Genomic DNA, 14,860 nt, shown 5'->3' with positions numbered 1-14,860 from the left:
CAGCAGATTAGGGCTTAATAATATTTAACTAGTGTTTGCGATGCGGAAGTATGGCGGTTTAGGGGTTAATATGTTTATTATAGTGGCGGCGATGTCCGGAGCGGCAGATTAGGGGTTAATAATTAGATTTTAGTGTTTGTGATGTAGGAGGGCCTTGGTTTAGGGGTTAATAGGTAGTTTATGGGTGTTAATGTACTTTTTAGTACTTTAGTTATAGAGTTTTATGTTATAGATTTGTAGCCAAAACTCATAACTACTGACTTTAGATGGCGGTACGAATCTTGTAGTTATGGGCTGTACCGCTCACTTTTTGGCCTCCCAGGCAAACTCGTAATACCGGCGCTATGGAAGTCCCATTGAAAAAGGACTTTTTGAAAGCTGCGGTAGTTCTGTTGCGTTACGGACAGAAAAGTGTGCGGTACAGAAATACCTGCAAGACTTGTAATACCAGCGGTAGTGAAAAAGAGCCATATCGCTGCTTTTTCACTCATAACGCAAAACTCGTAATCTAGCCGTGTTTTTTTTCCCATATTCTCTTAAATGTAACATTTGAGAGGGGTCAGAATTGCTGTTCCTTGACCACTGTGTTGTACTTGCCCCCCTAGACCAAGAAGAAGAAAGCACAGCACATGTTTTTAATAGTGGCAGACTTAGTGCAGTGTCTGCACTACCTTCATAGTGCAGGAACTCTAGGAAGTAGAGTAGAACACTACTTCAGAGTGCAGGAACTGTAGGAAGTGGAGTAGAAAACTACTTAAGGGGGCGGAGTCTGGCCACAATGGAAGATGACTGCTAGATTTTACCATTGCTCTAAAGCCTGCTATCGCAAAATATCTGCATACCGCCACACTAAATACATTAAATCCCAGGGGGGATATCCGGAGAGAGCAAAGGAATAATTTCTGACTTTGCATCGGCTCAGCTCAAAGCAAGAGGATGGATCATGTCATAAGGCCGCACATGAGGTATATGTAGAGAACCTCAATAGCATACAAACACCGCAACGGAGGATCAGCCTTTAAACACTCAAGCTTCGCAGCTGCAACAAAAATTCCAGAAAGATTAAAAGAGCATTTTTGAACTGGCACCGGCTTTGCTCAAAGCCCGCGAACAGCGCACGACACAAGGCCGCACACCAGGTATAAGCAGGGAACCTTAGCTGCACACAAGCACCTCAACAGAAGGTTGACTTACAGGCATTCAAGCTAAGTAGCTGCAATAATAAGTTTTACAGTCGTAACTCAAGTTCCTTATACTTCCATCGACCCAGCTTACTTCGAGAACGGGAAACAAAATGAATCATTACCATCACCTGGATAATGACCACACGAACCCAGGTAAATTAGTGGGGCCTTCTTAAAAACTGACCTGTGGGGATAGTGGGAGACATGCAACATGCACTCAGAGTACACAGAACATGACCCTTCATGCTGACTTTCAGTAACGGGCTTCTTAGATTGCTTCCAAGATCCAAGACTGATTGGACTTCCAGGAGGACTTAGATCATTCCTGCTTGGAAGAGGAGGGGGAAGGCTTACCAGAAAAGTTTAGAAAGGAACGCAAATTACTCAGACGACCCTTATGCTTATTTCTTTTATCCTGAGGGAGAGAATGCCCCTTTCCTCCGGTAATATCAGAAATAATCTCAGCCAAACAAGATCTTACCCTTGTAAGGAATCAACAAAAGCTTAGATTTAGAGGACACATCCACTGTAATGATCGAGTAAACTTAGTATCTTGTGGAACTCAACTGCAGAACAGATAATTTAATGTTTGAATGTTTCACCCTCTTGATATAATATCACTATAGCAGAGAGTGATATCAGTTAAGGTAGAGAGTGATTTTATATATATAAGTATAACTGTAATAAGTGTCCAAAACAGCTTTACAGTTTAAGAGGTAGGCTTGTGATTCTGAGACACTGGCAGACTAACATAAATTATGATACAGGAGTTCTCTGATGTTAATTTCTCCTTATAATGCTGACGGTTTCTTACTTCTCACTGCTGTTGCTGCTCGCAGCGTTCTGTGGAGTAGCGTGGAAAGCAGGGGAGGAGTCGCTGACTGACACGCTGTTTGATTGACAGCTAAGAACGCTGACACGATCAGACTCCGTGTAACACAATTGCGGTAAGAAACGCTTGGTTTTAAACAGCAGGAAAAATTCAACTGTGCCTTAGAGATAGCGGTAGTATGGGAAAAGCCAGACTCCAGCAGGAAGGTGTGGTAGCACTCAAATAAGTCCGTCATGAAGCGGCGACAGCCGTGCAACTATTGAAGGAATAAACCATAAGCAGGTACAAAAGTCTTTTAAGTTGAATAGGCGAAATGTCAAGTGGTCCAGATAAAGATTTTAGTAATCCACGTGTTGTTGGAATAAGCAATCTTCTTTGCAGGAAAATTGGAGCTCAGTATGAGCAGGAGTTACTCAGTCAAAAGTAACAAATACTAAGCACCTGTCTTTGGGTGAGCAGGTGTTTTATAGACTCTGTGGGCAGGACTAGGAGGATGCAGGTAGCAGCTTAAAGGAACATACATGCTGTGAAAACCCTCACATCATCCCCACCTCAAGAAAGCTGTCCCACAGCTTGAGGTCTAGGTTTATCCGGGAAGCGACTGTGGAAGGCAGAGATGAGCCTTGGAGCATTAATCGCTGAGGCTTCTTCCCAAGAGTCGTCATCGAAGGATAACCCTTCCAGTGGATAAGATATTGCAATGTGAACCCTTGTAACGGGAATCCAGAATGGAATGTACTTCATATACTTGAGTATCAGTTATAACAGAGGAGTCAGTACTGTTGGTATCTTGTTGTCTAGATCCAGTATAAGGTTTCAGAAGAGAACGTGGAAAGTTGGATGTACTTTCATTCCGACTGGCAGTGTAAGGTGACAGCGTTAGGGTTGACCACCCGAGATATCTCATAGGGTCCAATAAACTTCGTAGCAAGTTTCTTACTGGGAACTTGTAGTTTCAAGTTTTCGTGGAAAGCCAAACCCGGTCACCAATGGAGTAGTTAGGGGGAGTTCTCCTTCTGAGGTCGTAATGTCTTTTCTGCGTAGCTTGAGCATTCTGTATGTTTCTTTTGATGAAATCAAAATTGTCTATAATCCTAATAGTGAAGTCATCCAATTTGGGGGAATCAGTGCTGGAGGTAGTATTAAGAAAAAGTGTGGGGTGAAAACCATAATTTGCAAAAAAAGGTGAACAGTTTGTAGATGAGCTGGTTAAGTTGTTGTAGGCATATTCAGCCATGGGTAGATAGGAAATCCATGGTCTTGCTGATAGGAACAAAAACATCTGAGGTATTCCTCAAGCCATTGATTCAACCGTTCCGTCTGTCCGTTGGTTTGGGGATGGTATGCTGTTGTGAATCTGTGATCAACTTGAAGGAGTTTAGACAATGTAGCCCAAAATCTCGAGGTAAATTGTGTTCCTCTGTCAGTTATCACTCTAGCGGGAACCCCATGCAATTTTACAATATTGTCTAGGAAGAGCCTAGCAGTTCGGAGGATGAAGGGACCTTATGGTAGGGAATGAAGTGCCCCATTTAGTGAACATGTCTATTACTACAAGTATGGTGTTCTGCTTATGAGATAAGGGTAGTCAACAATGAAGTCCATACTAATTTGTTCCCAGGGGCGGCTGGGTATAGGTAGAGACATCAATAGCCATAAGGTTTTGACCTTTCGTTCTTAGAGGTAATGCAGGTGGAACAGGTACCAACATATTCTTTAACCGATTGCTTTAGTTTGGGCCACCAATAGTAACGGTTCAATAAATCCAATGTACGCCTAACACCAGGATGTCCTGAGGTTGGTATGTCATGATGATATTTTAAAACCTGACTCTTAAAGCTTGAGGTACATAAAGCTTATCCTTGTGGTAGAGTAAGCCATCCTTGTTCTCTACTTGGTAGTGGGTTTTTTCTTCATCTATTTTTGATGTTTCTTAATCTCAGCTAGGAATGGTGTAGTAATTCCAATGAAGCGTTCTTGGGGAATCACTGACTGGATCTCTTGTGTAATTGAAGGTCTAACTTCTCTTCTAGAGAGAGCATCAGCCTTCCCGTTCTTGTTGGCGGTCTATATTGGATGATAAAATCAAACCTGGAGAAATAAAGGCTCCAACGGACCTGCCTAGCTGATAAAGTTTTATTATTCTGGAGGAATTGGAGGTTTCTATGATCTGTGTAGATGGTGACAGGAAATTTAGCTCCCTCCAAAAGATGTCTCCAGTTCTCTAAGGCTCTGCGAATGGCGAGGAGTTCTTTGTCTCCAATTGTGTAATTCATTTCTGCAGGGGACATGGTCTTGGAAAAGAAGGAACTGGATGTAAGGGTTCCGACATAGACTTGCGTTGAGAGAGTACAGCCCCTAGGGCGTAGTCAGATGAATCAACTTCAAGGATGTATGGTAATGAGGCGTCAGGGAATCGGAGTATAGGTGCTGTAGAGAAACTATTCTTGAGGAAGTCAAAAGCTGTATGCTTCCTTGGTCCAGATGAAGGGTTTGGACTGGGTTGTAAGTTGGGTTAACGGTTTTACTATCTTGGAGAATCCCTTGATAAATTTTCGATAGTAGTTGGAGAAACCAAGGAAGCGTTGTAGATCCTTCTGTTGGCTGGTGAGGCCAGTCCAAAACAGTATCTACCTTCTTATGTTGCATCTTTATACCGTCAGGGGAGATATCATACCCTAGGAATGAAATCTCTTTGCAATGAAATTGACACTTTTCTGCCTTGGCATAGAGCTTGTGAGTACGAAGTCTTGAGAGTACCCAGCGGAGGTGTTTAATGTGATCCTTTAAGGTTTTAGAATATATTAGAATGTCGTCGATACACGACCATGCAGACATCTAGTAGATCTCTAAAAATGTCATTTATAAAATGTTGGAAAGTCGCCGGAGCGTTGCACAATCCAAAAGGCATCACCAATACTCATACAGCCCATATCTAGTGCGGAACGCCGTGAGCCACTCATGACCTTCCTGTATCCGTACCAATTGTATGCACCTCTGAGATCGAGTTTGGAAAAGATGGTAGCATCCGATAGGCGTTCAATCATCTCTGGAATCAAGGTAACGGATAGCGATTTTTATGGTCCTTTTGTTAAGCTCGCGGTAGTCGATAATGGGCCTAAGTGAATCATCCTTATTCCTCACAAAGAACATGCCTGCTCCTGCGGGAGAGGTGAAGGTCTTATGAAACCTTTTTTTAGGTTTCCTCGAGGTAGTTTTTAAGATGTGCCAATTCAGTTTCATTTAATGGATAAATGTGCCCAAATGGTATGCTTGCCCCCGGTTGTAGTTGGATAGGGCAATCATACGGTCGATGGGGTGGAAGTGTGTCAGCTTCAGATTGCTGAATACGTCAGCAAAATCTTTGTAGTAATCGGGTAGTATTTGTGAGTCAGGAGAGTATGGAGAAGGTGATGCTGTGGGAAGCAAGTGTTTTGACAGTATGAGGAGTTGAAGGACATCTTTGAGGAGGTCCATACTATGGAAGGCTCATGTAACTTCAACCATGTGATACCTAAAACTACAGGGAAATGAGGAGAAGGCAACACATCAAAAGAGATGAATTCGGTATGGCCGTTTTCAGTAACAACTCTCAGAGGAACAGTATGATGTGTAATAGGGCCGTTACGTATAGTGGACCCATCAATAACACAAGTACAAGTGGTATTTCTTTCAGCTCAAGTGGGATTTTATTTAATTTTACAAGCTGGGAGTCGATGAAGTTCCCAAAGGCGCCAGAATCTATGATGGCTTCAGTTGGTACCCTTTTCTGATCCCACTGCAAGAACAGAGAGAGGTTACAGTAAGTGGATTGTTTATGTACCACATGGAGGAACAAATAATGGTGGACTTACTTTTCTTATTCTTCTGAAGAATAGGACATTCATGTACAGAATGGGTTGGATCACCACAATACATGCAGAGGTTTCTAGTCTTACGCCTCATCCTCTCTTCATTTGATAGAGGTCCTCTAACCACCCCAATCTCCATGGGAACGGAAGTAGGTAGTGTGGGTTTGGTATGGGTTCTGGGAGGTGAATGCTTGTGATAGAGATCAGTATGTAGTTTTTCTCCACGTCTCTCTCTGAGTCTTCTATCAATTTGAGAGGAGATCTTCATCAATGCTTCTAAGGTAGCAGGTAATTCTATCCTTGCCAATTCATCCTTCAGATTCTCTGCCAATCCTAGACGGAATTGGTTACGAAGCGCTATAGGGCTCCAGAGGGAGTCAGATGCATAAAGTTTGAACTCTGCAATATATTCTTCTACGGGCCTCTTACCCTGTTTGAGTCCCTCATATTTGCCTCTGCTGTTAATTGGTGTCTTTGTCTGAATATAAATCGTCCATCAGACTAAAAAAGATTCTAGAGTGGCAAGGGCAGAATCTTCATGTTCACATAAATTGTCTGCCCAAACCCTGGGCTCGCCTCTGAGGAATGTGATGACTGTTAACACTCTTATCCTCTCTGTAGTATAGGTTTTAGGACGCAAGTGAAAAGTAAGTGACATGAGTTTTTAAATTGTTTGTAATTGCGTCTATTTCCCTGAAAGTCTCAGGAAGAGATATTGAGGTTCAGGTGCAGTATCATGAGCTGATCTAGCTGCTATGAGTCCTTAAATAAATCTTTTAAAGTCTTATTCTCCATCTGTAGTTCTCTCACTGCGTGAGCTATTTGATCAACTTTCTGGGATAAGTTATAAACCACTTGAGGAAGTTCTGCTGGTTCCATAATCCTTTGCGGCTTAGTATTCTGTAATGATCGAGTAAACTTAGTATCTTGTGGAACTCAACTGCAGAACAGATAATTTAATGTTTGAATGTTTCACCCTCTTGATATAATATCACTATAGCAGAGAGTGATATCAGTTAAGGTAGAGAGTGATTTTATATATAAGTATAACTGTAATAAGTGTCCAAAACAGCTTTACAGTTTTAAGAGGTAGGCTTGTGATTCTGAGACACTGGCAGACTAACATAAATTATGAAACAGGAGTTCTCTGATGTTAATTCTCCTTATGCTGACGGTTTCTTACTTCTCACTGCTGTTGCTGCTCGCAGCGTTCTGTGGAGTAGCGTGGAAAGCAGGGGAGGAGTCGCTGACTGACACGCTGTTTGATTGACAGCTAAGAACGCTGACACGATCAGACTCCGTGTAACACAATTGCGGTAAGAAACGCTTGGTTTTAAACAGCAGGAAAAATATCAACTGTGCCTTAGAGATAGCGGTTAGTATGGGAAAAGCCAGACTCCAAGCAGGAAGGTGTGGTAGCACTCAAATAAGTCCGTCATGAAGCGGCGACAGCCGTGCAACTATTGAGAGGAATAAACCATAAGCAGGTACAAAAGTCTTTTAAGTTGAATAGGCGAAATGTCAAGTGGTCCAGATAAAGATTTTAGTAATCCACGTGTTGTTGGAATAAGCAATCTTCTTTGCAGGAAAATTGGGAGCTCAGTATGAGCAGGAGTTACTCAGTCAAAAGTAACAAATACTAAGCACCTGTCTTTGGGTGAGGAGGTGTTTTATAGACTCTGTGGGCAGGACTAGGAGGATGCAGGTAGCAGCTTAAAGGAACATACATGCTGTGAAAACCCTCACATCCACAGACCAGGACTTTAACCATAAGACTCTGCACGCCAGTACAGCAAAGTCAGAAATCTTTGCTCCCAACTTGATGACCTGTAAGGAAGCATCCGTAATAAAGTAATTGGCCAACTTAATCCTAACCTGGATCTCCTCAAGAGGAGTATCAGTCTGAATAGAATCAGACAATGCATCAAACCAATATGCTGCCACACTGGTGACGGTAGCAATACACATCGCAGGCTGCAATGGTAAACCCTGGTGAACCTACATCCTCTTAAGTAATGCCTCCAACTTCTTATCCATAGGATCCTTAAAGGAACAGCTGTCCTCAATAGGAATAGTGGTTCTCTTAGCCAAGGTGGAAATTGCTTCTTTCCACCTTGGGAACCCTCTGCCAAGACTCTTTGATAGAATCAGCAATTGGAAACATCTTCTGGAAAAGGGAATCCCAGGCTTCTCCCACTCCCATGCAATAATCTCTGATGCATGGTCTGGAACAGGAAATACCTCCACCGTGGAAGGTACGTCAAAGTACTTATTCAGTTTATACTGAAGAAAAAAGGCAGCACACTCGGTATCTCAAGAAAAAACTTTATTCCAACATGAAATGTGGATACAAACACACTGACACGGGGAGAAAAAAGTGACTATGACTAAGTGCCGCACGGCATGAAATGCGTAAGGATACGCCCCTTTTTTCTCCCCGTGTCAGTGTGTTTGTATCCACATTTCATGTCGGAATAAAGTTCAGTTTTTTCTTGAGATACCGAATGTGCTGCCTTTTTTCTTCAGTATTACCTTCCGGATTCACTCATCCTCTCTTTCTGGTGTGCACCTCTACACTTCAGCTGGATCATCTAGGAGTTGCCTGTTTTGCTCCGTTTGTGGACAGAGTTCATGACTGATTCCCAGAGGTGTTCCTGGAGCCATGCTGAATATTCTTCCTGTACTTATTCAGCTTACTAGACTTCTTAGGAGTCACTCTGACCGTCGTGTCAGAGTCGTCCAAAGTAGCCAAAACCTCCTTAAGCAACAAACGGAGGTGCTCTAGCTTAAACCTGAAGGATACAACTTCAGCATCAGAAGAAGGAATTACACAGAATCTGAGACTACACTCTCAGACGCTACAGAAGTATCGTCCTCTTCAGACTTATGGGAAGAAACATTTGACATAGCCACAACTGAATCAGAAACCTTACTCACTGACTCCCTATATTTCCTTTTACGCTTCCCCTGCAGCATAGGAAAAGCAGGCAGAGCATCAGATACCGCCGAGGATATGTGGGTAGCCATGTCTTGCAAAGTAACTCCAACTGGAGTATGAGTGGAAATGCAGGGCACTGCATGTGAGGCTGACAAAGTTTGGGACACCTGAGGAGAAAGCTGCGGCATAGCCTGAACAGGAGGCCCCTGAACAGCATCCACCTTAGATAATGATGGCTCAGACTCAAAAAGTCTATCCCTGTAATGTAATGTTCTCTCAATACATGAAGAACAAAAAGGGATTGGTGGTTCCACATTACCATAAAAACATGTACAAGTAATATCCTGCCGGGCCTCTTGGTCCATCTTCACACAAAATTAACCCAAATAAAATAAAGCCATTAAATAAACTTTTAAACCCCTAAAAAGTTAGAAGCTAAAAAAAGTTACTGTCCCTTTAAATGTTAAAGTAATGCGGGGGTGGAGCTTGAGCTCAAAGCGGCAGGACGCATCTCAGTGAAGCTCCTAAAATTTAAGAGGATTTTTGACTTGTCAAATATCATAACTACCCATTATCCCACACTTTTATGAATAATATATCGACTGGGAACCACTTGCAACCAGTAGCGGATGATTTGACAGTGTCTTGGCCTATGCTCTTTGGGCCAGCTATGGAGTCAGCTTCCACACGGACCCGGCAGCCATATTGGACTCAACAAAGCATAGATCTTAAAACCAAGTCCTGTGTGGGATAAGCAGCATAGGTCTGGGGCATCCGCAAATTGAAACCCCCCCAAACTCTGGGGTTACGATATCCTGGGACAGGATAGCTACGGCTCATTGGCCTGCCTGATTGTCCACCTTCTCTGTATGAGCTGGGACATGGAGACCGATAGAGTGCTTTGGACAGAGTTGGAGAGTATTCTAGAAAGCCACCACCAATCCCTTCTGCGTGCGCTTGAAAGAGCATTTTGCCCTCTTGGAGAGAAAAAGCAAACCAATGACACAAGAGACTTCACTCTTAAGCTAAATGGGGATGATGGAGCTTTGGGGCCCCAGCTCCAGATTCCCCGAGCATTATACAGTCAGCAGGTTTGCTCGGAGGTTGAGGTATCAGACACAAGCAAAGAGCCGAGGAGCCTACCTTACCTAATCGATGTCAGAGAGATAGGTATAGGAGGCGATGTAGAGCTTGGCTGCGGAACTGCAGCAACAAGAGCGAAATCTGGGAGCAGCCCTTCCCTCGAATCTTGACATGGATGTATCTGCACCGGTCTCCCAATCGATTTTGGTCCTGGTGGCGCCCTCCAACACAGGGACTTTGTTGGAAACAGTGGAGGATACGCTGATACCTGCTAAAGGACTCACCCAGATAAAACCCATGCCTGCTGACCTCCTGACAGGAACTCTCCTTATAAAAATGTGGTTAGTCAAACTGGTGAAGAAGGGCAGATATACTCAGCTCATGGGAGGCAGCCTAGTAGTTTATATCTTGGTATATCTCCCCGTGGGGACTCCCTGCCCAGATACCATTTTTGACTCTGTTTGGACCTGGAAACTTAGCTGGGTTTATACTTTACATTCCTCTGTGGTCTGGTTGACTTACTTTGAGATGGGATAATCATTAGACATATATTGTCTAAACAATACGCACTTTACTTGATGTTTTAGCTAGGTTCAAAAGCGTTACAGGTTTTTTAAGTTATGTAAAATCCCTTTATAATGTTAGATCAAGTTTATTGAACTTTTACTTTTAGTTGGCTTCTGTTACTTAAGTAGCATAATTAATTGCATTCCTTTATCTGGGTATAATGTGATAGCCTATGTATTCAAATGATTAATATTTTGCATGTCTACAGTCCCTGTACTCTATGTACACATCTTTTGTTGCGTCATACACCCACTGAGCTTTGTTCCTACCCTATACATAACATTTCCTGTACACATACTTCTTACAACTCCAAAATCATGCAGATGGTTGTACAGCTATATCCTATGGTAGAAGATGGGCTCTGTGGCCTCTACATACATGGGAGCTCTAGTATGGAATTTTTTAACCACCAGACTGCTGTCAGCGGCCGAGGCAGTATGTCTTCTCCTTTGAGGTCCATTTTTAGAGTCTCAGAAACAGTCTTATATTGCAACCAAATCCAACCTACGCCTCTATAAACTATATTTCAATTTATTGTAGGGACCCAGATATTTAGACACTATTCTACCCACAACGAATTTGATCCTAGGCTTGCAATATGGGAAAGATATGAGAGTTCAATTACTTTTTGAGGTACTAGTACTAGCTGCATGTTTATTGTATTGCTCCATGGTTCAGTGGGTCTCAGTTTAGTTTAATCATATAAATATTGGCTACAACCTCTCTCTACAAGTGGATGCACTGCTTTATTTTTATTTTTTCTATATACAGGTATATATTCCTGTACTAAGCACCTTTCCAAACCGTTTTAAGTATCATCATGTCCTACATTTACTTTATCATAGGCAGAACCCTGTTTACATATATACATATGTATCATAAAAAATGATTCTACATGTATTATACACTCAAACAGAAAATCTGAAAGTGAAAAGGAGGTGTTCTCAGAGACTCAAGACTAGTCTCCTAATGTCCACTCTATCCCTCTGTAGTTTGTTATATTTAGGAGTCACTGTAGGTCCAAGAGTGGCCTTGCAAGCTATTTAGAGGGTTTTTAATCTTAAAGGCTAACCATATCCTGTACTCTACATTTGAATGGTATAAGATAAACTTGTTTTGTTTGATTATTACTCTGTACTGTTGTACCTCCAACTTATGCACTGTTTATTGTTTTACTTGAGCTGTAAGCCTTAAATTTCACCTCAATAAAAAAAAAAAATGTTAAAGTAACGCTTTAATAAATATTATTCCCCACTTTATTTTGCATAAAATATGAGGCAAAATAAAAAAATGTATGGCACCTCTACACCTCAACAAGCTTGCTGAGGTGCCTACCTGTCCTGCTGGCCAAAAACAGCGGTACAATAAAACGATCTGGACTTAATCACACCCAGCAACAAAACCGCTGCTCGCATGCAACACAGAGTCGAAACCCCTTCCGGCACTCCGGAACTAACAGAATGAAAAGCTCACAAATTTTTGCTGTTTCCGCAAGCCCCACCCACCATGGGCATACCTTACCAAACCTCCCGGCCGGCATTACTCCTACTATGGAGAAAACAGCCTTCGAGAAAAGCCACACACTAAAGTGAAGCACAATAAAACCGGAACACACCACTGAGCCCCAATGATAAATAAATAACCTCCCAGTGCCGTGCATAGCTGCCCTACGAAATCCTGTGCACCCCAAAGGAAAAATGTAGACACGTCCCTCAAACAGTATTAATTGTTAAAGTGCCACAATCTTTTATATAAAAAATAAACATAGCACTTACCAAAAGATGAATCTGCCTGGCAGCAGGGCAGCACACAAAGTTTAAGAGGCATCCTCCTCCCATGGACCTGTGGAAAAAAGAAAAACTGTATAAACCTATACAGGCTTTCCAAAAAGGGTAGCAACAAACTGTTTGAGAGGCACAGTGGGGATTATACCCCACAAGTTCACAAATGCTTAAAAGCCATCACTGCTCTACTGAAGAGACTGACATGGACTACGGCTAGACCCCAGCAAAAATCAGAAAAACCTGCTTTGCTTTGAAAATAACAAACTCTTTATTGAAGAAATGCATTCAGACACCTAACTTTACCACCTTCTTGCAACTATTCACAGGCAAAGAGAATGACTGGGGAATGTGGGTAGGGTAGTGATATTTAACAGCTTTGCTGTGGTGCTCTATGCCTCCTCCTGCTGGTCAGGAATGATATTCCCAACAGTAATTATGATGATCCGTGGACTCACTGTGTCATTAAAAAGAAACTTAAATACCTAGGTATTTATCTTACAGCTAACCCTCAAGATATGATAGATGCCAACTATACACTTATTCAAGAGAAAATATTAACGCCTAGATTTAGAGTTCTGCATTAGCCGTCAAAACCAGCGTTAAGGGGTCCTAACGCTGCTTTTGGCCGCCCGCTGGTATTTAGAGTCAGTCAGGAAAGGATCTAACGCTTACTTTCCAGCCACGACTTTTCCATACCGCAGATCCCCTTACGTCAATTGCGTATCCTATCTTTTCAATGGGATCTTTCTAACGCTGGTATTTAGAGTCTTGGCTGAAGTGAACGTTAGAACTCTAACGACAAAACTCCAGCCGCAGAAAAAAGTCAGGACTTAAGAGCTTTCTGGGCTAACGCCGGTTCATAAAGCTCTTAACTACTGTGCTCTAAAGTACGCTAACACCCATAAACTACCTATGTACCCCTAAACCGAGGTCCCCCCACATCGCTGCCACTCTAATAAAAATTTTTAACCCCTAATCTGCCGACCGCACACCGCCGCCACCTACATTATCCCTATGTACCCCTATTCTGCTGCCCCCTAACATCGCCGACACCTACATAATTATTTATGAACCCCTAATCTGCCCCCCCCAACGTCGCCGCTACCTTACCTACACTATTAACCCATAATCTGCCGACCTGGACACTCGCCCGCCGTACTCTAATAAATGTATTAATCCCCGTAAACCGCCTCACTACCCCGCCTCAAAACCCTATAATTTAAATAGTATTAAACCACTAATCCTGCCCTCCCTAACATCACGACACCTAACTTCAAGTATTAACACCTAATCTTCCGACCGGACCTCGCCACATACTCTATAAATGTAATAACCCCTAAAGACTAAGCTTTAACCCTAACACCCCGCCTAAGTTAAATATAATTTTCTATCTAACAAAATAAATTAAATATATTAACTAAATTATTTCCTATTTAAAACTAAATACTTACCTGTAAAATAACCCCTAATATAGCTACAATATAATGAATAATTATTTTGTAGCTATTTTAGAATCTTGATACTTTATCTTTACAGGACAACTTTGTATTTAATTTTAACTAGGTACAATAGCTATTAAATAGTTATTAACTGTTTAATAGCTTACCTAGTTAAAATAATTACCAAATTACCTGTAAAATAAATCCTAACCTAAGTTACAATTAAAACCTAACACTACACTATCAATTAAATTAATTAACTAAACTACCGTACAATTATCTACAATTAAATAAACTAAACTAAATTACAAAAAAAAACCACTTAAAATTAACAAAAACAAACAAATACTAAATTACAAAAAAATAAAAAAGATTACAATAATTTTAAACTAATTTACAACCTACTCCTAAGCCCCCGTAAAAAAATAACAAAGCCCCCCCAAAAATAAAAAAAAGCCCTACCCCCTATTCTAATAATAAAAAGGTTAACAGCTCTTTTACCTTACCAGCCCTTTAAAAGGGCCTTTTGCGGGGCATGCCCCAAAGTATATAGCTCTTTTGCCTGTTAAAAAAAACATACAATACCCACCCAACATTTACAACCCACCACCCACTTACCACCATAATCTAACCCACCTCAAACCCCGTGTTTAAAATACCCTAATCTCTATGCCCCTGAAAGATCTTCCTACCTTATCTATTACCCAGCCGGGTATCACCGCATTCCGACCAAGAAGAGGGTCCGACAGTCATTTCATCCTATCCGGGAGCAAGAAGTAGACTCCTCCTGAGGGTCCGAAGTACTTCATCCGATCTGTTGGGCAGAAGAGGACATCTGGACCGGCAGGACATATGCATCAGGCGGCATCTTCTATCTTCTTTCCATCCGGGACGGAAGCGGGTCATCTTGAAGCAAGCCGACGCGGGACCATCTTCTTCACCACGTCCTAAGTCCGAATGAAGGTTCCTTTAAATGACGTCATCCAAGATGGCGTCCCTCGAATGCCGAATTGGGCTGTATAGGGATTCTATCAGCCAATCGGGAATTAATTAGGTAGGAAAAATCTGATTGGCTGATTGAATCAGCCAATCAGATTCAAGTTCAATCCGATTGGCTGATTGGGATCAGCCAATGCAGATTGAGCTTGCATTCTATTGGGCTGATCGGAACAGGGTTAATAA

General features: G+C 42.0%; 1 protein-coding gene across 1 annotated transcript in view; it reads right to left on the bottom strand.

The window, feature by feature from the left end:
• LOC128641649 (serine/arginine repetitive matrix protein 1-like) overlaps positions 1–8,993 on the bottom strand; it is a 66,066-nt gene extending 57,073 nt beyond the window's left edge. Inside the window, exons 1-2 of the mRNA XM_053694184.1 lie at positions 8,805–8,993; positions 5,871–6,345 (exon numbers count right to left, since the gene is read on the bottom strand). Coding sequence (XP_053550159.1) covers positions 5,871–6,345; positions 8,805–8,993 — 664 coding nt within the window. The remainder of the gene's footprint in view (positions 1–5,870; positions 6,346–8,804) is intronic.
• Positions 8,994–14,860: the final 5,867 nt, after the last annotated feature.

The sequence above is a fragment of the Bombina bombina genome, chromosome 11 (assembly GCF_027579735.1).
Source record: "Bombina bombina isolate aBomBom1 chromosome 11, aBomBom1.pri, whole genome shotgun sequence".
Taxonomy (NCBI): Eukaryota; Metazoa; Chordata; class Amphibia; order Anura; family Bombinatoridae; genus Bombina; species Bombina bombina.
The sequence above is the reverse complement of the archived record's forward strand: the minus strand, read 5'-3'. Positions and strand labels throughout refer to the sequence as shown.